The following is a 21599-nucleotide window of genomic DNA, read 5'->3' as shown; positions in this document are numbered from 1 at the left end:
AAGAGTTTTATTAATGGCACATCCTTCTCAGAAAAAAGCCAGTCCATGGCAAAGCAAAAGACCTGGAAGCAAGGCCTGCCATAAATGTCTGTCATTATGACTGAGAGACCTGGCTTCCCATTGATGGCAGACAGACACATATTGGAAAGGTGGACATGGAGACAGGGAAAAGTGCTAGCGGTGTGTGAGTTTGTGTTGGTGGATATGGTAGTGGGGGATGACTGACAATGAGGTGTGTTTGTTTTTTAATGTGTCTGTCTATTATTCCTGATAGCCGATATTGTGTGTGCATGTGGGATTTAAAGCAATTTCATTGAGACAATGTACTGTATTTTAATAGCAGTTGCTGAAAGAGGAACAGCTAATATGTGAAAATAGTGGACCAGAACCACAATTTCTTCAGCAATAAGTGTAATATAAATGATTCTTATTTGATTTTTTGTCTTGTTGCCAATAGTTCCGGGGGCTCCTCCAAGGCGAGTGGAGGTGGAGGTCCTCAACTCCACAGCACTTAAGGTGATGTGGCGCTCCATGACACCAGGCAAGCAGCACGGTCAGATCCGTGGTTACCAGGTTCACTATGTACGTGTGGAAAATGGCGAGTCTAGGGGCCTGCCCCTCATCAAGGACGTCATGCTGGCTGATGCCCAGGTATGAACATCTCACCTCTTCAGTAAAATATAATTCATGTCAGAAAATAGATGTAAATTCCACCACAGAACATGCTCATACCATGCATCAATTCAGTTTTTGTTCACATGAAATTGCAAATATACCCAGGTCTGCCTTTGAATCTAATTTCCAATCATGATACAAAGACACTTTACCAAGTAAGCAGGATAAATCAACACTGTTACACCAATGTAATGATTAAAACCTCAGTGGACACTTCAAAGAAACTTTGCCCAACATTTTTCCTCACATAGATTGCAAATTGGGCACTTCATCCTTGCCTGTTGTGGCTGTGCAAATGTTGCTGGAGTATGGGAAGCGATAGGGTGCTCTTCTCTCTTGGATTTCATTTCATATTGCTGTAATATTCTTTCCCCTCTGCCCACAACAAAAACTGTAATCAAAGCTTCACTCATCTTGTCCTCCCTCTTCTGCCTCTATGGCTTTTATTAGGAAAGTCTAGACCCCTGCTTTATGGCAACATCTGCCATGAAATGCCTGATTGTGTGCTTGTATCAAACGCAAAGACTCAAAGAAAATGCTGATTATAGTATTCTGTGCCAGGGGCGGGGAAAATAAAATTGGCATGAAAACATTTCACCAAAAATCAGCCTCCACTGACAGCTAGAATTGTAACAGAGCCCTCTATGATGGCCTTTTTTTCTTTTCTTTTCTTTTTTTTTTTTTTTTTTTTTTTTTTAACTTTTTACAAAACTTGCAAAACTGTCAACACAATGTTGGAGGAATTCTGCCAAAGTGTGACTGTTGTGCACAGCAGCATTCATCCAAATGGAAATTATATCTTTGGCAATAGGGTAAACAACACAGAAAAGAATAGTTGTATGCAATGCTACATTTTTTGGGAATAAATGCATCAAAATCAGTTTTTTGCACGTGAATGAAGGAGCATTAGGCAAATGCCACCAGCATCACATTTACATTTCTGGCATTTAGCTGACCCACAAATCCAAGAATAGAATAAGCTTAATTAACTTAAATTAAGATCAATCAAATGCATGCACCCAGCAGTAAACAGAGAATCCCAGGCAAAAATATCTTAATTTTTAGTTGCATATGTTAGTATATTTAAAAATGACATTAAATAATAATAGCTACATCTTAAAGTCACTACTGACTGTAGCTATCAGCACTGAGGTAGCTTCTTATCATTAGCCACACAGTAACATGGTTAAACATCTCCAGACCTCACAGGCAGATCCATGCAACTCTCAGCCTTGTTTCAGCTGCTCCTCATAACATAAGCCTTCAAACAGCTTCTCTTTCTCCTGACCTCACAAAACCAGTGACCTATTTCTGATACCAACCCTCTGCTCCCAAACCTCTAATGCCCCTGTCTCTCACAATCCTATTTCTTCCTTTTCTTTTCTCTTTCTTTCTTTTTTTTTTTTTTTTTTAAATTGCTTTCTCTCCTGCACTCTCCTCTTTGGCGGGGGGGTTAGTGGGAAACGGACGATACAGCTGAATATGTGAGTACGAAGTTTCGCCTGAGTGCTTTGTGTAGCTGAAAGGGTATAAACAGCGGGTATTGCATCAACCTGGTTGGATTCACAGTTTACGCAGCCCCTCCAATCTTTATTCAATAAGTTTGGATAGCAGTGTGGCTCAGAGGTTTCACCTCAGCTGTCTGGCCAGCCAACCTCTACACTATCTCTATACACCACTAAAGAAAAAAGGACAAACTTCTATTGCCATGTCGCTTCTACAAAATGGTGGCTGATGCAATATCCACTGCCCACTGTGTCTGGAATGCTAATGCTACTTGTGTCATGCTGTGTGTTGATACAGTATTTTTTGTCTTGTGCTCTGGTGGTGTGTGTGTGTGTTTTTTTTTTCTTTTTTGTATGTGTGATTATTAAACCATATTATTTACTTTTCTTTGTGGTGCCTTAGAATTACTATTACGTCCTCAGTTTGCATATTTTATGTATCTCTTTTATTAAAAATACTGAGACCATAGTTTAAATAACATTCATGTATGATCCTTGAAATCTCCTGTAAAATCATCACATCTCTGATGATCATTCACAACTGCAGATTTATTTTTGCAACCAATTGTACCTTTGTTTTGAACTCAGATTTGAAACCCCAGTCATTCTGCATTACGTGAATACCATCTCAAGTGCAAAGACAGTACTTATAGCTCATTTACCTTTATTGACCTCTCCCATCCCTCTGCCAACCAGCCTGTTAAAAACCTCATTCTGCATTCGTTCAAACCTGCTCCTTTGAAAGATTCATTAGAATTGATCGGAAGCCTCTCTTTGAAGAGGACTCAAGGAAATTTAATGGCTGAAGGTAAAAAGTGCAGTGAATGGCTAGGATGTATCCAGCATACATTCATCAAAATGTTAAGTTGTTGACTGGAATATTGTTAAAGGAATAAGGGGGGGGGGGGGGGGGTACTTCCATTTACATATCTAATGTCCCTCCATCACCTAGGCAACTCTAAGGATTTACCTAATGGAATGGTCCCTCATTACTCAGGGGAAAACGTTACATTTAATGCATGCCTCGTGAAAATTAATAAAGGGAATCAGGAGACACTGCAGATTAACATTCTGTATAAGGCAGTTTGAGCTGTATGAAGTGGGGTCACATCATCAGAAATTCAAGACACATTTTGACATTTTCCTGTTTCCTGTCTCTTCCGTATCTCCCATAGGAAATGGTCATTGGGGGACTCAAGCCAGACACCACTTACTCCATCACGGTGGCAGCATACACCACCAAGGGGGATGGAGCCCGGAGCAAACCCAAACTGGTGGTGACCAAAGGGGCAGGTCAGCACAAGGACAAATTATTTATTTGTTGGTTTAGTTTAACAGCATTTGTTTGTTCAGCAATGGAATTTTCATTAATTTAATCTGAGACATTTTTCCAAATGAACCAATCTGAGGTATATCTAAATTCAAAAAGAGCTCAGTCACCCAGAGCTCTGTCAACATAGCATTTATCATTTGACTCATGTTCACAAGACTATCCAAAGATTTTCAAAGATCAAAGAGGTGATGTGAGGTACTTGGAGATTTTTCAGACAGATTATGACTGCTTGAAAACCTCTTTAGGGTCTTTGGCTTGAGCCTTAAGGATAAAATACTGGAGGCTAATGCCTGTACACTACAAAGCTTTGTCTCCATTTTTTTCTTTGCTGCCATCAGTGGGCACATCATTTTAACTGGACCTGAACTGGAGCCTGTTTGGAAGCTAGCACTTTTGTTACCCTAAATATTATCTAAACACATGAGGCTGGCTGCCTGAGAGTGTTAAAACTTTCTTTGAGAGAATTTAAGGCATCAAGCCAATATAGGAGCATGCTTTTGGGAAAGAACCTGTGCCAGTCTGCTTTTGGAGGCTTCACTGAGCCAATATGTACACAACTGCCTACATACTTATATATACATATATATACACAAACACAGATGCAGACGCAGACACACACACACACACACACACACACACACAGAAAGCCTTCATTAACACTCACTCACATGCACATGCAGTCTCCGTGCATGCACAGTTTATACAGACCTATACAGTGTCACTGTATTCTCTGTATTCTCTGGTGTACATGCAACAAAAAATACCAACAGATGCACACACACACACAAAACAACAGCAGATTTCTCAGACCCTGACAGGTGTGTGCGTTACAGGTGTCAGGGAGCACGACACTGCCAAAAGGGCTTGAGTGAGTGCTGTCACTCTCCATCCTCCTGTCAGGGCCAGCTGACTAATGCGCCAGTCTAGCTCACTCAGCCTGTCCCTCAGATGGAAAGCCTCTCCTTTTTTATTACTGAAGTGTAAAGAAATGGTTTGTGCCAGGGGGCCAAGATAAATAGAAAAGGGGAAGGGGTGAGAGGTGGGGAGAAGACGAGTTTCAGCAGCCTTTTTTTTTTTTTTTTTTTTTCCAGAGGTGAAGTGGCAGTCATTGTTCTATGGGATGTGAGAATAGCTTAGTGGCATAGCAGGGTTCCCAATGGTTATGGGAATGGGGATGGGAGTTTTTTATTCTCTCAGGGGACTTCATGTTAGCAAGTTAAAAAATTGGTCTAATTTTCAAGTTAGCTGTACTGGACGGCTTCAGAGCATTTCTGAGAAAAGAACATAAGCAACAGGAACAAGTGACAAAATCATCAAATTATACATTAGTTCCACAGTACGGACTATATACTGTGATTGCAAAGACCAGTCTCATATTAGAGACTGTTATTAGTGTACCAGTCAACAAGCCCTTTTTATGACTTGCTCATTGTAATTCTAACTCTATATTCTTCTAGCTGAGTTTCTGAAATTCAAATTATTTGAGCTTCATGGCTATACCTACATTTTTATGTGCTTTGGCCCATTTTCACAATAGGTGCAATATTATGCTTCCATACAGCTACAGCACAGTGCTATGTTTTTTGATATGACTACATACAAAAAACATATATCCATTTTTTTTCACAGTATGCAATAGAGTACATTAATACCTAAAAATGGATCTAAACATTTACTATATTTTTAACCCAGATGTATACTGGGCAATGTTTTACCATGCATGTTCCTTCACCATACAAACCGATGTTTAAATGTCCTCCACAAAACCACCCTTTCAAGTGTTCTACCCTTGTGTAAACTCACTCATAAACTAGCACACAATAAAAGTGTGATGCAAATAAATGAAATGTCTACCCACATGAATGCATGTATGTGCTTTTGAAACACACACAAACATGTATAACTTATACAACAGCTCTTTTTTTTTACAGACAAGAATGCACTTAAAGGGAGCAATTGCCTCCAGAAACAGTGACGTCATAGTCTTTTAGGAAACAGAAAGGCCTGAAAAGCAACATCAATACAGAGCATCATGACAAAAAAATGATTATGTCTCGAAGTCGATCCACATCAATGGCCGTCTTTTCATATCCCAGACATTCCAACAAGTCTCTGATAGTTTGGCCTATCAAAAAACTATCCAAAAGAATATCTCAGGATTTTTCACGATATAAAAACAACTAGAATGGCACACCTATTTGTGGGGCACAGACAAACATTTATTCTGTGGCTGGAACTGTCTTTGTTTGCTGAATGAAAGCCAGGTTTGAAAGTGCTTTTTCATGATTCATACCTTTCCAAACTCATCCTCTGAGGAACAAACTTAACCATGGCCAATGAGAGACAAAGTTTTTGAGAGTGATTTAAGGAGTCCTTTACTGACAAAGGATTAAAATGTTTGTGTCTGAAACTGTTATTTTGCCATGCCATCTTCAAGTGTTTTTCACCAGACTATAAGGAGCAGCAATCAGTGACTATCCTTTTTCATCTTCTTTTCTCAGGTTCAGGTTATAAAAAGTTTTCAAAAAAGTAGAACCAACAAATCAACAAACTCAAAACAAAGTGAAGCAGTGTGTTACAAAGATATATCATTCTATGGGTAGCATATGCAATAGGTGAGAATGCAGTTGATGCAGTTCAAGGAAAAAATCCTAAAGAAATCTTATAAAGAATAGAAGATTATGGCAGGCAGAGTCAGAGATGGATGCTCCAGAAGGACAGCTGATGTGTGTAGATCCTTTTATAAGAGAGGAGGGACTGGCCATCTTATTGGAGACCAATATAATAATAAAATAAAGGCTCTTAAGTGAAAACAAAATACCAAAGAAGCAACAGTTTGTTAAACCTATAATAATGTTGATGGCTCCTGATTGCAGCAAAAGGTAGCTGAACTGTCGCTAATCCTGGAAAGTGCACTAATGTTGATAGTGCACTGTTTTGGCAGTTGGACTATGTATCATTTTGTACCATCAGGTAATGATGTTAATCAGTGCAAGGCTTACAATGATGGACGGATGGATGAAATTATATTTGGAGCATGTGTTTGTGCCGTGTAATTATGTTAAGTGGTTTGCATTATTCATTAATTGCACTGCGAGTCAGAAGTCAGAGTGGATATACTGTAGATTCAAATGAACTCAGTCACACTGTTGTTGGATAGGCGCTCAAGACATTAGTGGGGATATCCTGCCCTTGTAGCATCTTGTCAGCTTACTAGCTCCCATCACCCAACCTCACAGCACTTCATCGGGATCGCTGCATCCTGTGAGAGGATGCTGAGTGATGCATGTGTGCGTGTTTAAAACGATACAGCGCTGCAGACAGCTGACTTGAAACATCAGCCCCAATCCATTCAAAGCATGTTTAGTAACTTCCTGATTGTTATTTTGATCCAGCAAGAAAACATCAATGTAATGGCCCTCTCTCTTTCTCATCTCTCTCTCCCTGTCCCTCTCCCTCTCTCTCTCTTTCTTAATAGCTCTTGCTCTTCAAATGGGCCATGTGAAATTTGTTGCAGATTTGACTCCATGACATTTCCTACCCAACCAATTACTTCCCTCTGTGAACCCCTGCCACATACGCACACATACACCCCTACAGTAAGCTGACTAAATTAAAAGCAGGGAGAAATGAAGATGTGAGAGTGATGTTATTGTCATGACCTTGAAGGTCAAAGAAGAGATCTTAACCCCCACGTCCTTGGATATGTTAGGTCTCCATAGGTAGCCACAGCTTAATCAGTGGAAGATTTTTTTTCTATTGTCTAGACATGGAGCTCACAGCAGAGAGCCTTACATTCACAGTGAAAAAAATGATTTAAAAGTGCATATGTATGCACCTTGTCCTTGCAGACAGGACAGAAGCAATATGTTTGTTTGTATGCATACATACACATGTGTGGCGTTCACAAGAGAGGGAGGAAATGAGAAGGTAACTTGATCGCCCCTTTCTCAATCAGGCTGAGCGAGTGTCAACAGCAGGCTGTTAATACTGTGGCCTGATGGGAAGCGTGCTGGGAGGCCCATAAGGAGGGATTGAACCAGGATCGACCCTGAAATGGACATAGAGAGGGGAATGGGGGAGGAGGTTAGGATGTGAAAAGGGGGAGACTGGGGCAGTGCACAAGGAAAAAAGTGAAGAAGTGGGGAATGAATAAGGGAGACTGTTACAGGGAAGAGGAGAAGAGGTACAATCAAGGTGTCCAGAATCACTCCTGTACACGCACACACATGCACAAACTCTCACACACATTCTTCTGCTCCTCAAATCCCTGTTGGGCTCTCCTTGCAGCAGATTGCTCCTTGTCCCCAGTCACCTTCATCATCCCTCATTCACTCATTTTTCACCCCCTCACCATGCCCTCGTTCTCCCTCTCATCACCCTGTAGCGCCCCACACACACACACACACACACACACACACACACACCCACACACACACACGCACGCACACACTATACACAGCATGAACAACCCCCCTGTGCCACCTCCTCCAACACCAATCTGCTGGCTCAGTAGCCATGATCCCTCTCCCCAGTGTGCAATAGGCCACTGTTTTAAATGCACAAATAATACAACAGTTTCTGGGCTATAAAGGTTGTAATAGATACAGTAGCCTGTTGAGGTTAGAAGTGAAGCAGAGAAATTTAGAATGGAAAACACACACAAACACACTCACAAAAACACACACAGAGTCCTCACTGCGTCATTATCTCTGATTCTATTTCCTTGATTAGCGGTGAGCACGAAGGCAGAGTGGGCTTTTAAATGACAGCAAGCTGAGCTATAGTACGTAGCTGAAGAGTATTAGGAGCATTCGTCTCACCCAACACTCTGCGCCCCCGCCTTTCCATTACTGGCAAAGGCTCAGCTGACTAGCCACCATCTACCCACCCACCCCCCGTCTTCCTCCAGCTACAGTCTTCAGAAGAAGAAGACCATTAGCAAACGGAAATGAATAATACGAGCAGAGTGAGGAGACTGTGTGGAGTGGATTGCTTCGTGTGTGTGTGTGTGTGTGTGTGTGTGTTTGTGACTTGCATCTTGGCACAGAAATATATACTATATGTAGGCACATGTACACAGACACACACAGGCACAATGATACTATTCCACTGAGAGGGAGTGCTGTTGCCTCAGACTAATGTTAGCTTCTCCAAATTACTTTAAGTTCATACTGGGCAACAGGCCAAAGAAGCTCTGTGTGTTCTCTGTGATATAGGAGCTGGAGCTAGCTGCAAACCGGCGCCTATACCATCATACACATAAGCACATGCATGTTCGTCCATGCTGTCTATTAATCACAAAGATACACACAAGCAGATGCACATAAGAGACAAGTTGTAAGAAAAAAGCCTCACAGAGATGCTGAGATTTAAATCCATGTAGAGTACCAGTGAATGTACATATATGGATAAAGAAGGCGAATGTATCTGTAACTATGGCTGCCTAAGACAGTGATGAAATGTATGTTACACAGTAAACTAGAGTTAATGATTTGCATTGAGCTTATTCAGCATTTTTAATTTATGCTGAGAAAGCTCTCACCGCCAAGACCAACCAGTTTGATGCTGATCCAGTTTGCCGACCCAGTTGGCAAGCCTTTTTTTTTTCCGGAAATATACAGAGCTAGCCAGTCTTCAATGATTTCACAGTCTCATGTAGAGGCATAAAATTAAATTGATTATATTGAATAAACTGAAAGTGTTATACTGTATCACCTGCTTTCTATAATTCATCCAGTCCGTTTTATAATACAAAAGTAACAAAAGTATTTGCAATTGAGCACATCACTAACAGGATGTGTCACAGTTGTAACCTTCCTTCTATTTACCAGTTATCTGTCTTGCCAGTGCCTCGAATTTTTGAGCAAGGAGGCACGTAGATGAGTGAGTCCAGATAGAATCTCTTTACAGAGAGATGGGGCTCAAGAGCGAATCAGCCACACTCATTGCTCACAAACCTTTGACGACAACTTGAGAACTGAAGGTTTCCCATAACTGCTGCTGCCTCTATCACACTGATGGGGGCCTTAAAAGGAGGGTTAAGATGAGACATGTGTCATCCATAAGAGTGGCAAAACTGGGCCACTCTGAAGAATGGTGTCTAGACCCCAAGTGTAGATCATCCATTTTACAACAAGAGATGACTCTAACAGCTGAAAGAGGCACTGTTCTCTGCTTAAAGTTTTAGTGATGCTTTGCAGTACAGAAATGATTTTGGCTGGAACTTACATTTGTCATGAAATGGTAATGGGTACAGCAATCACTCAAGAATTTAGAGACTCTGAGGATCTTCCTCATCTTCATGCAACACAACACGACTCAGTATATTAAAATGATGGATAGCTGAAATTAAAACTATTACTGTATCTGTGGCATCTGTAATCTGTCATTATTAAATATTTAGTCAATGAGGATATTTGATTATTTTAGTGCACTATACAATATAATTGGACAGGTCAAGGGACCATGAAATGAATGTTATAACAAAAGTGGTGTTTGCCTTTTAAAAACGCAAATAGGCTGTTCAGTTTGTGCTTTACATCTCCATGTATAGTATTAAAGTCTGTCACTTAAGAAAAAGACATGCTCACATAACTGGAAAGCACAGACATTAAGATTATTTTTTCATTCCTTATCTTTACAGTGCCTGGCCCACCCTATCTGTCAGTGGCTCAGGACTCAGAGACATCAGCTGTTGTTCGCTGGGATGCTCCAGACTTGACCAATGGCATGGACCTGCAAGGTTACCGGCTCCAGTTTGGCCGGAAAGATGTCTCTCCTTTGGCCACACTGGAATTTGCTCCCCAAGAACGACAGTACTCTGTGGGCAACATTCATCGGGGAGCCACTTATCTCTTTAAAATCTCAGCCAAGAGCAGGGGGGGCTTTGGGGAAGAGGCTGTCGTAGAACTCAGTGTGCCCGAGAACACGCCAGGGGGATACCCTCAAATTAATGAGGGATCCAATGTAACATGCTGTTCAGTGCAGCTGTCCTGGTCTCCGCCAGTGCTCGCGGAGAGGAATGGTGTAATCACAGAGTACACTTTGGCCTATAAAGAAGCTGGTGCTGCAGGAGCACCAAGGGAGCTACGCTTACCCCCCAGCCAGTCCAGCTACGTACTCAACAGCCTCAAACCGAACTCAGCGTATGATGTGAAAATACGTGCACACACCAGTGTAGGCCCAGGGCCCTACAGCCCTCCTATCCAGTATCGGACGGTGGCCTTTGATCCAACAGGTAGGGCTTGCCCGTTTCTTTCCCAGGCAGGGGGTTGGAAATTGGCTAAAAACATTCTGCAACAATACAAAAATGAAAACTGCCCCACCCCCCTCCTTCAACCACCTCCAGAGAAAAATTTGATTTTGAAATTGTTTGCCGTGGGATACTCACTCCACTAACCCAATTAAGGTAAAACCCAAGTCAGTAAGTTATAGTCAGTCATTTTGAGAAAGAGGAGAGCAGCCTAGAATTTCAAGGTAAGTGCTGTTTGATCAGACACCCCTGTCAGTCATCCTTGCAGCCCTTTGCCAAGCACACTCACGCAGCTAATGCCATCTCACATCCCCAGTTTTCAAACAAGGTAGGACCTCATTTGAACCCACTCCAAGACTATGTTTGGACTATTATAAGATGACAGAAAGCAGATTTTGGTTCTTTATGTTATTTTTGGTTTTGGGTTTGTTTTGAGATATTCCTCCCTTCCTAACTCCCTTCCCCTCCTAATTCCTCCTTCCCCCTTCCTCTGTCCCTTAACGGGACAGCTTGTGGCATGGCATCCCCCAGATGCACTGCTGAGGACTGTTGGCATGCTGTGTTTTGGGTCTGTCTCTATGCCTGCCTGGCAGCACGTTGGCAGTGCCAACCCAGACTCAGTAGAGGTGTGGGAACAGTTGGCATTTAGACCACATGGGTCAGTTGTTAATCCTCAAGTGGTCATGGGTTCAAAGACAGTGGTGAGATGGGTTGGCATTACCCACGATAGCTAGCCAGTGGGCACACCCTTGTGCTCCATGGGTTTGTTGTCCATGAGTCTTACGTGCTGTGTGTCTTAACCAATGGCGTTGCCCTCCTCACAGCCAATCACAGCTCACCGTTACACTCACTCTCCAACCCAGAGGAACGTTCCAGGGAAACCGCAGTTTTTTGTTTTGTTTCTTTGAAAACCAAAGGTTCTTCATTTGTTTCTCTTTCCTTGATTTCTCTACATGTTCCAGCCACTGAACATACACCTTTTTTTTGTTTGTTGTTTTCTTGCATTTGTCCACTTAACAGATGTTCCAAAGAATTTCACTGTCAAGTGGGCCACCAAGACCACAGTGGTCCTTGCATGGAAGTTTTCTGACAGCAGGTCTCCATACAAATGCACGGTGAGTTGATGTGTTTAAAAAAATCCTTGAGCTGAGAGATGACTTACATTTTCATTTTAAAATATTCTGAAACTCCCACTCTGAAATGATGTAGACCTACCAGAATACAATCACACATCCAACTATCCCTCTTACCAGTTCTAAATTAAACCTCCTCTCCATCTATTGCACTCTAGATTGAGTACAACCGCCAGAAGATGGATGTGGATGCCAGGCAGATGAGGGTGCTCGTCACTGGGCTAAGGCACAACACCACATATGAGTTCAGGGTGACCTGCCAAGAAAGCATGGATGGCGGGCCAAGACATCGTGTGGTGGCCAGGACCGCGCCTCTCATCCTGGTCAGAAAACCCAAGCTGGACATCTACGCCTGAGACTGACAATATGCTCACCATGTCTTTTCCACCGGTCGATACCAAGGATGTCAAGTGAGTATAGCGTGCTAAAAGATGGGTATTGTGAGCTCAGTCTGAATTATTTTTGAGGGTTAGGGTGTTTAGGTCTAAGTCTGGAGATACTTGAGATGTGATGTAATATGGATTGAGATTTAAGATGTCTGAGATGTGTTGCAAAGGGAGTTTAGGTCTTAGGATATCTGAGACATGCTGATAATTGCTAGAACTCTTGTATGTGTCTATCAACAAAGAATGACTATGATTTTGGGGATTTTTTTGTAATTTACTTTGGTGCTATGTTTCCAGGAACTTTTATGTGGTTGTGGTGCCACTTAAGAGCACATCTGGAACTGTTAAAAACCTGAAGAACCCTGATGAGATGGACATGGAAGAGGTAGGATCTTTTAGCAGCAAGAGGTGTAGAGTTAATCTGTCACACATTAAATGATTAGGTTGTTTGGGAATACTGGGTCAAACAGAACAAAGCATCCCATATGTAGTTAGTAAGATGAGGCAACTTCAAGAATTTAGCAACACTTTAGTTTTGGATGAGACCATCCTCTTTTTTTCTCTGCTGGCAAAACTATGTGTTTTCAGGGAGGAATTCCAGAGACACATGTTTGTGTTACCAGCAGTTGCATGTGCTAGGCAAATTGTATTGTACACGCCTATGTACCAGACATGGGCACACACAACACAGACATAAGTACATCTCAGCTATGCATGCAGCAGAGAGAATTACACAGTCTTCTCCCACTCTTCCCATAGCTCAGGGTCACCTTGAGCGCCAGATCAACAGCAACCGTCCCTATTGGATTTGGGATTACACACATTCCCTCTGCTTAGCGCCTGCCTCTGTCTGCAGTTTGAAATGAGAGGGGTTGGATGTTGGGGGGAGTGGGGGGCTGGGGTTGGGGTCCTGGTTACGTGGAACTTTGCCAGACAGTTAGCAGCTTTTTGAATTTCCGGGTGCAATTACAGCTAAAGTTTGTTTTCTTCGACCTCAGTGAGTCCGGTGAAAGGATTCAAGCCCTTATACAGAACAGTCACTTAGACCTACAACTAATTTCTTTATTGGAAAATATGATAACCCTTAATCTTGCCAAGAAACACATTCTTATCAGTGAGAGTGGGGATGCTCCAATCATTTTATTAACCTTACCATAAAAATACCATATACACTAATATTTCAAATGTGTATGTGTGTCTCTTTTGATCATCATGAAAAGTATCTGACTCTGTATCTGGCCATTTTTATTTAATTATAAACAAACCTTTGAAAGCAACAAAAAAGAACTAGACTTAACTTACATGTTGCTTTAGTAAAAGACTAATCATTAAAAAGTCGATATTAAAAGGAAAAATAAACAAACACCCCTTTACATCAATCAGCTGTTGCGGGAGGTGACCCCAAAGCGTCGTTCACGCCGTCAGCTGGCTCAGCTGGACCAGAGGAAGCCCTACATCACAGCCTGCTTCAGGCAGCTGCCCTCCAGCTTCACAGTGGGATCTGACCACCGCCACAGCAGCTGCGAGAACAAGCCGCTTGAACCTGGCAAGGAGTATGTCTTCTTCCTGCTGGCTGAACTCAATGCCACCGCCGGGGTGAGTTTACTAGTTCAGCACAGCTCGGTTGACTTACTTGTGGTCAATTTCTCTTCAGCTGAGTGGATTTAATAATTCAGCTCTGTTCATGTAATTGCGGCTCACTTCAGTTTTGTTCATCTGAAGCTAACACATTTCAGTAATATGGTTCCGATCAGACCAATTCACTCAGTTTGGTTGGTTTAGGTACTTTCAGGTCTCCCCTCATTTCATTGAACTTCATTCCTTCGGTGTATATACAATGGTGTAACCTGCTTCTGCCTGATTTTTCTGTTTAGAAAATGTTTGCTACCAGCCCTTATACTGACACAGTGACGACTCCCGAGCTGGGGATTGACCCCCTGCCAGTAGAGACTGGTGACGGACTCATATGGGTGGTGGGCCCAGTCCTGGCTGTGGTCTTTATCATCTGCATCGTCATCGCCATTCTATTGTATAAAAAGTGAGTTGGCTTGGAAATTGTAATTTTTGTGGTGAATGCAGTTGAACCTACATGTAGACTTTACAGGGAAAAAACAATGTTCAACCTCAAATGAGTGAAAATAACAGAAGACATTGATATTTTGTATCGAGCAGCCAGTGTAAAATTTTTCATACTGGAGCAATATTTAAAATCCAATCTATCCACCCTACACAGGGACCTGAATCCTTTAGCTCGGCATTGTTAGTTAGTGCCTTGCTCTACCCACTGGTCTACACGAGCAATTTAACTGTAATCCATGTATTTAGTGAATTAGGGTAAGTGTTTTGTAAATGTCAGGAGTTTTTTTTAATCCAGCAACACAACAACACACAATGCAGATTTTCTTGTCATTTGATGTTGAACCAGTTGTTTGCAGTGTAACTGGGGAATTGGGCTATTGGGAAATAATTGCATGTTAGGGAGCATGTTGAAAGAGGGACTTATTCTGTATCCATAGCAGCATGTTATTCAGAGACCCAACAACATTGTTGTTGATGCATGAATATGAAAGAGCTTTTCTTGTGTAAAAGATGGTTGTGGGAAGTGAGTGGGCTGGAGAAAGAAGAGAGGAGGAGATTCTTTGAGATGGTGCTCAATAACTAGACTAAGATTGGTTCAATCCACCAATCAATAGATGTCATAGATATGTATTAAAATATTACCTATTAAGAATACTGTGTAAAGGTATTACTGCAACATTGCCCAAGCTAGCTTACTAGTCATAATAACCACTATTACTATAAAATTTATGCTGTTAATAATTTTTGCAGGAGTGTGTTACCATGATTTTTAGTGGTGGGCATCAAACTCAGGAGGCAGCACTCTTCCTATTACAAGTCTAAATGAATTTACTATTGGTCAGTGTCCTGAGACTTTGGAACATACACTTTAGTCAATATATCTCCCTCATTTTACAGTTAGTTGTAACTTTCAGCATCAGTGACTGCAGGTCCCAACTGAGCAGTGGTGTAAGAGGTTTCCCCACATACAAGGAAAAACCCCTTCATTATCGTGGGGGGTGCGGGGGCAGGGCTGGTGTGAGCGACACAAGTACAGTTTGCTACTGTCAGATGATCCCCTACTGTCTGACCTTGCCTTACGTCCGTCTTGGTGGTTAGGGGGAGTAACATCTCTCCTTGGATCTCTCTCTTTTTTCTCTCTTCTCTTTCTCTCCACCTCACTCTCCCCATCTCCCCCCTTCATCTCACCCTGGTGAATAGTGTCTCCCGGGTCTGCCCTTGGCCCTGACATTCCCCTTCCCCATTTGTATCTGTCCTTTGTGCACACACATGATTACACGCACATGCATAGACACACAGACACAGGCTCACAAACGCTCTTACTCTCACATTTCATTGATATATACTCACTTTTTCTCACACACTGATACATGTGCACACATGCACTCACCCCCTCCAAATGCTGATGAGTCTTATCTCGCGTTTTGCGAGCCCAGCAGCGACCCCTGTGAATTTTAAACTGCTCTCTATTGATTTATCTCTCTTCTTGCCTCTCCCTTCTCCTTCTCTCCTTGTGTGTTGTGTTTTCACCATCTTTATATATTTATTTGACTCCTATTGCTTTCTCTGGAAACAGCAAACCTGACAGGTAAGGCTTAGCCGTACTTTATTGCATTTTACAGGGGAAAACAAAATAGCCTGCCACAGCAGAAAAGATGCCTTTAATTAGTGAGGGTGAAGGAGAGTTTTGCGTACTCAATACGCGTTCTCAGCTCTCCGATGCTTGATTTGGTTTCACTCGAGCGTCCTCAACACGCTGAGTTAACCAGTCAGTCGGAGCTGTTGAGTTGTTTAGGACATGTCATTAGTGAGAGTGGTGACTGTTTTGCTGGATCAAGTGCTCACAAAAAGTTATTCTGTTGTTTTTTTGTTGTACGTCTTCCCCTCTTTCTACTCTTCGTTTGTCTTACTTCCTAGCCGGAAAAGAAAAGAGTCAGAGCCACGCACAAAATGTCTGCTGAACAATGCAGACATCACACCCCACCACCCTACAGACCCGGTGGAGATGAGACGCATCAATTTCCAAACTCCAGGTAAAGGAGCAACACACTTACTCTGAACAATAGGCAGTGTCATTTTAAGATTGAACAATATATATATCTATAGTAAGACTGATGTACCATATGTACAGTGTGTTTGGCCATATTTGTCTATATTGGCCTTTCAGAAAAAAACAGATTCTATTTTCACTGATAATATGATGTGAAGGAGGAAGTTTACTCATCCAGCTTTAGGTGTGATGGCTGTAAAACTTACAAAGAAACCATCTCTTACCTTGGCTTTAAGGAAGACTGTGGTATTTTACAGCTTGTGTCTTCTCTGTGTCAAATCTTGTCATCCTATTTTCACAAATATGAGTATATGTTCATATAACATTTGCACAGATCAGAAACTAGAGATTGTGAGCTCACTGGTAACAGTTTTACAGCACAAAACTAAAAAAACTCATGGATTACTGAGATAATAACAGTTAAGGCTCTTTATTCAGACCTCCAAAATAACTACTAACTACTACTTTAAAAGCCACCTAAGGCTTGCAATGGACTTTCTAATTTGACTTCCATTCTAAAATTGTTTCAAGTGGAGCACTCACGCCTGCTATCTCTGCAGTGACAGTGGTGAGTACAATATCAGGCTAATCTATAGGTTTTATTGGGAAAGATACCAAAGTTGTAAAAAAAGAAAAAAAGAAAAGAAAAGAAAAAGAAACTGAGAGGTGGCTTTTTCTGAAACTTTAACAGACTAAATTCAGTTTCAGAAGCAAAGAACAAATGTTTTGCATACACCTCAATATCCCTATTTTTGGAACCTACGGAACTGGCAAGCAAATTTCAAATGAAGGCAAATGAAGACACACAGCTGCAGAAAACCTTCCTTCTTTATACCAAATAATTCATTTACAGTGAAAACAAGTTTTATTAGTCTAAGACAAATATACATGTGCTGTTCTGTGTTTTGATATGATTTTGTCAGCAGATTGTTCCATTGGCACACATACACAGAGCCTACAAAAAGATTAACTATTCCCATATGATGCAATTTAAAGTTAAATTTATGCTGCAGCATACATGATGTCCATGAAGTGCTCCCATATCATTCAGTTGACATTATGTGCCTCCATTGCTACCTTCAAGCCACATTTATGTGTTTGCCATGTCTCCATGTAACAATTAGCTATTTATTGAATAACAAATAGTTAGAAAATGGTGTCTGTTGTTGGACGTAATGTTTTTATGTTGGAAACAAATCCTGTTTTGAAGTTCTCCTGGGTTTTTACCTGCTTCCACTTTCGTCTTCCTTTCCTTCTGGTGTTCATCCAAGCTAAAGCCTGGTGTTAACAACAGAGCACATTTGATCCCACACTCATTCTCTAAGGCTTCTTCACCTAAAGCTTGTCTGACATCTTCCTCCTGCCTCCTTTTCAGACCCATTATCAGTCAGTATGCCTTTCTGTTATTGAGCCTCCTGTGATTTAGGCTACAGTTCATTGTCTTTGGTCTGAACCATAAAGGAGATGAGTTTGTTTTTTATGTTTTTTATCTTTGGTTCAGTTCATTTTCCACTGCCCACTTACAAGCCATGGCCACATGGATTTGCAAGTAGCATGTCTGCTGGCAAGTTTTGGAATTCTGCCAGGAGGGGAAGTTAAACTAAACTTGATTGCAGTCCCCATAGTTACCTCTAGCAGAGCATCATGGAATACATTTTACACTTTGTGACATATCACTAATCAATACTTTTTTCCTTTAAACTTGTGCAGGGAGCCTTGTGTTTTCAGATATACTGTAGATGGTTCAAATTATATTATTTGTCATTGGCATTGGCCAATGGCATTGTTCCCACCTGCTTAAAGGGCCTATTTGTACGTTTTCTCTGCCGCCAAGTGGGGTTTCTTGCCGGGAGCCGGTGGTGATGATGTTTGCTTGCCAAGAGCTTCAGCCATCGTTGTGTTTACAAAACAAGAGATTAGAATATGCTCTCCATGCAGCACTACTTCTTCAGGGCAGACTGAACCCTGCAGTGAGTGGCCTTCGGAAAGTGACGGGCTGGGGCTAGCTGATTAACATGCTAAGTTCAGTAGAAGAAAATAAGTGAGAGATCTAGACATTGCTGTTGCTTTTCACCAGTAGAGACAGCTCTTGGCAAGTAAAGGAATGGAGTTTGATGCTGAGCTTGCAACATTCTTATCAGTCTGGTAAGTACATAAATGTTGGTACGAATGTGTGCTATGTAGCAATAGCAAATCTTACAAATTTAAGCCCCTTTAAGCACACTGCAAAATAGGTGTAAGTTCTCCAGTGGTGGAAAAAACACACCCTCCCTTGCTTCTGTGTGTTTCCTTTTCTTGCCTCCCACATCTCTGTCTCCTAGCCTAGTTGTCTCTCAGTCATCCATCTGTCATCCATGGCCAGTCTCTGCTCCATCAAAAAGTTCATATTTCAAAATGGAGCATTTCACTTCAGTGTCAGACATGCTGCCTTGAGTCTTTGTCTTGGAAAAAAACTTCTTCACATCAGAGAAGAGAGATACTAGGATGAAAGGAGATGCACAAACCCACTTATGCACAGAAACATGGAAGCTCAATTTACTGTCCTCGTCTTTATCTTGCTTGGTATTCAGAGCCCTATCAGTGGTTCTGTAATGACAAGTTTATAATGGCCATTCTCGTGATTTGTCTCTCTGACGTCCGGCTCTTTCCACTGTGCCCTCAACAGTCCTCCTCACTTCCTTAAATAATAGAAACTCTTGTTACAGTCTCTTCCTCTCTTTTACGTAACATTCACCAATACATGCTGAGACCTCTCTTTATATATGACAAGCATTCTCATTTGACAGCCCCGCTGTTGTTCCGGAGTACTGGGCGATGTCGTTATCTCCGCACCCGGGGAATTTAATTTGAATGGACATTTTAGCCCAATTAAGTGGGCCGGTGAGCATTTGTGAACATCCCCATCAGCTAATAGCGACCATTGTTCAAATGAGCATACTCCCAGTGCACTTATCCAAGTCCCCTCCAATCCAGCCGAGCATATGCCACATCGGCAAAGTGTGCTCAGTGACCCCTAGTGCTGGGGAACAGAAAAATATATTTTTGATTAGGCTTCCTATAAACTAAGCATGGTTAATGCGTTCAAGAGTGTGTACATTGTGTGTGTGTGTGCTTGTGCATTTGTGCTGTAAAGCCTGTAGGTCATGTGGCAGCCTCACAGTGACATCCCATAACTCCTTGGGGCGCAGAGTGGCTCGTTTTGTCATTATCTTCATTGGTGCCTGGGGTTTAATTGGCAAATGGGGCCAAAGTAATGAAGCAGCACGACTCAGTGGATATCTACTGTCTATCTCCAACCAAGCCCCACCCCCCAACCCCCACCCCTTCCTGTTTCTCTCAGTCATTTTTTTCCAGTGTGTATAAAGCCAGCAAACTAGAACAGTTGGTGATCATCACGAGGATTACCACCAGCCATATATATATATATATATCTCTTCACATCATCAGTTTGACATTCCCTACTGTGCCAAGTAATTCATATCATTAATGTTCTGGCAAAAATAGAAAAAAAAACCCTCCCACTGCAAATTAAAAGACAGGTGAACTGAGTTTCACTGGGTTTACTCCTCAACATATCTCTGATATATTTTCTATTTATGCTGTCTCCGTGTCTGTTTCTCTTTATCTCCCCCATCCAATATAGCGTCGCATACGGCACTTCACACCCCCATAATTCTGTCAGAAGACGCATCTTCCACATTTAGGCTCGCATAAAATCAAATGTTTTTTCTCACAGACAGCGTCACACACTTGCGCAACTCACGTACGCCAGCCAATCGCTCACATCAGCACCGGCAGCCTACTTGTTTCTCCAGATTACAGCAGCAACTGCAACAACCGTGCCCTCCTCCTCACGAAACTGGGGTCTGTCGAAACACACGGCTCACGCTTGCACGTAAACACAATCAGACATGCCTGTACATCCCTCCTGCCGCGATGAATGACGTGTGGAGACAGTGGATCGCAGCACCCCCCTCTGCTAGGTTTAATTAGTCATTGTCACAAATCAATTAGGGTGAGGGGGATGTTCGATGTCTTCATTGGGCGCCACGTCCCCTGGCGAAGACATCACTGAGAGCTAAACCCACCAAAACTCAGTTTAGCAACTTTTATTTTGCAGAATTGGGCTTTGCGATGTTTTAAGGCTGGCACACATCCTAATCTTGTTAGTTTGTTTTTCTTTCAAGAAAAAAAAAAAAGCCTTATTTTGGCTTCCAATTTGGAATGATGATCTACTTGCCTTTTGCTATGTTACAGAGGAAGTCCTCTGCGTTTTTGGGACCAGATTTTTGAGGAAAAGAGCAGAAAGTTTCTTTTTCATTTTACCCACAAGTCCTATATCATTTTCCTTCCACTTCTCACTTCTAATTCCGGCAAAAGAAATATCTGTTTTCTATGGATCTTTGTGTGATGTGATCACCAAGCAACCCTGCTGATCAGATTTCTACTTTCAGCCCCGGCAAAATTTATTTCCCTTCAGTTGATGGGCAGGTGGCCAGCATCCCATCAAAGTGCATCTCCTTAGCCATGTGTCCAGTTAACATCATCACAGATGGCTCCTTTCTGCTTGAACAGTTGAGGAGACCCGCGTCTATCCGGACAGAAACATCGGCTGGCTGCAGCCTCAGAGGACTTTCTCTCCTCTGGACCAGATAAGACTTTGAACCATCACCACACTCCTTATACCTCTGACTCCCATCAGCTCTGGCTCCACAGCTGTCAGCCAAGAATGCGGACACTTTTCCACACCTTTCACTCCCAATGCCTCAGCAGCAAGTCGTGCACAAAGGAACCTTTTAGAGTTGGTTTTCACCAAGAAACATAAGCTGGTTTTTCCTCTCTCTTTCTCATTCCTGTCAATGGGCCCTTCAGACTGGTGTTTATGAAAGCTTAGAGATAGCAAATCCATTTCTTATCCTGATCTCTATGAGCGTTGATATGGGGCTTGGTGGAGGGGGTTCCTCAGCAGGGGCAGCGGACACCCATTGCTAACCAGTACACGCAGAGGAGGACAGTTGCACAGATTGGGATTTGGTAGTGGTGTGACCTGAAAATGCTTGCCCTACTTTTCCATGTCTGTGTGGCAGTCTGGGCTCAAATCTGTCATTCAGGCCAGCTGAGAAGGGCCTGAGTCTACTCATGGTAAAATGTGGTATTGCCTTTGTGTTCTATTTCATGGTCTT

At 42.1% G+C, this 21599-nt stretch overlaps 1 protein-coding gene across 1 annotated transcript in view; it reads left to right on the top strand.

The window, feature by feature from the left end:
• The window catches only part of ptprsa (protein tyrosine phosphatase receptor type Sa), a 173701-nt gene that overhangs the window by 118705 nt on the left and 33397 nt on the right, over positions 1-21599 (top strand). Inside the window, 10 exon segments of the mRNA XM_051077337.1 lie at positions 458-651; positions 3356-3473; positions 10160-10753; positions 11789-11883; positions 12060-12248; positions 12250-12311; positions 12585-12672; positions 13671-13883; positions 14162-14325; positions 16284-16399. Of these exon segments, the coding sequence (XP_050933294.1) occupies positions 458-651; positions 3356-3473; positions 10160-10753; positions 11789-11883; positions 12060-12248; positions 12250-12311; positions 12585-12672; positions 13671-13883; positions 14162-14325; positions 16284-16399 (1833 nt within the window).

The sequence above is a fragment of the Lates calcarifer genome, linkage group LG17, assembly GCF_001640805.2.
Source record: "Lates calcarifer isolate ASB-BC8 linkage group LG17, TLL_Latcal_v3, whole genome shotgun sequence".
In the NCBI taxonomy this organism is placed as follows: Eukaryota; Metazoa; Chordata; class Actinopteri; family Centropomidae; genus Lates; species Lates calcarifer.
The sequence above is the reverse complement of the archived record's forward strand: the minus strand, read 5'-3'. Positions and strand labels throughout refer to the sequence as shown.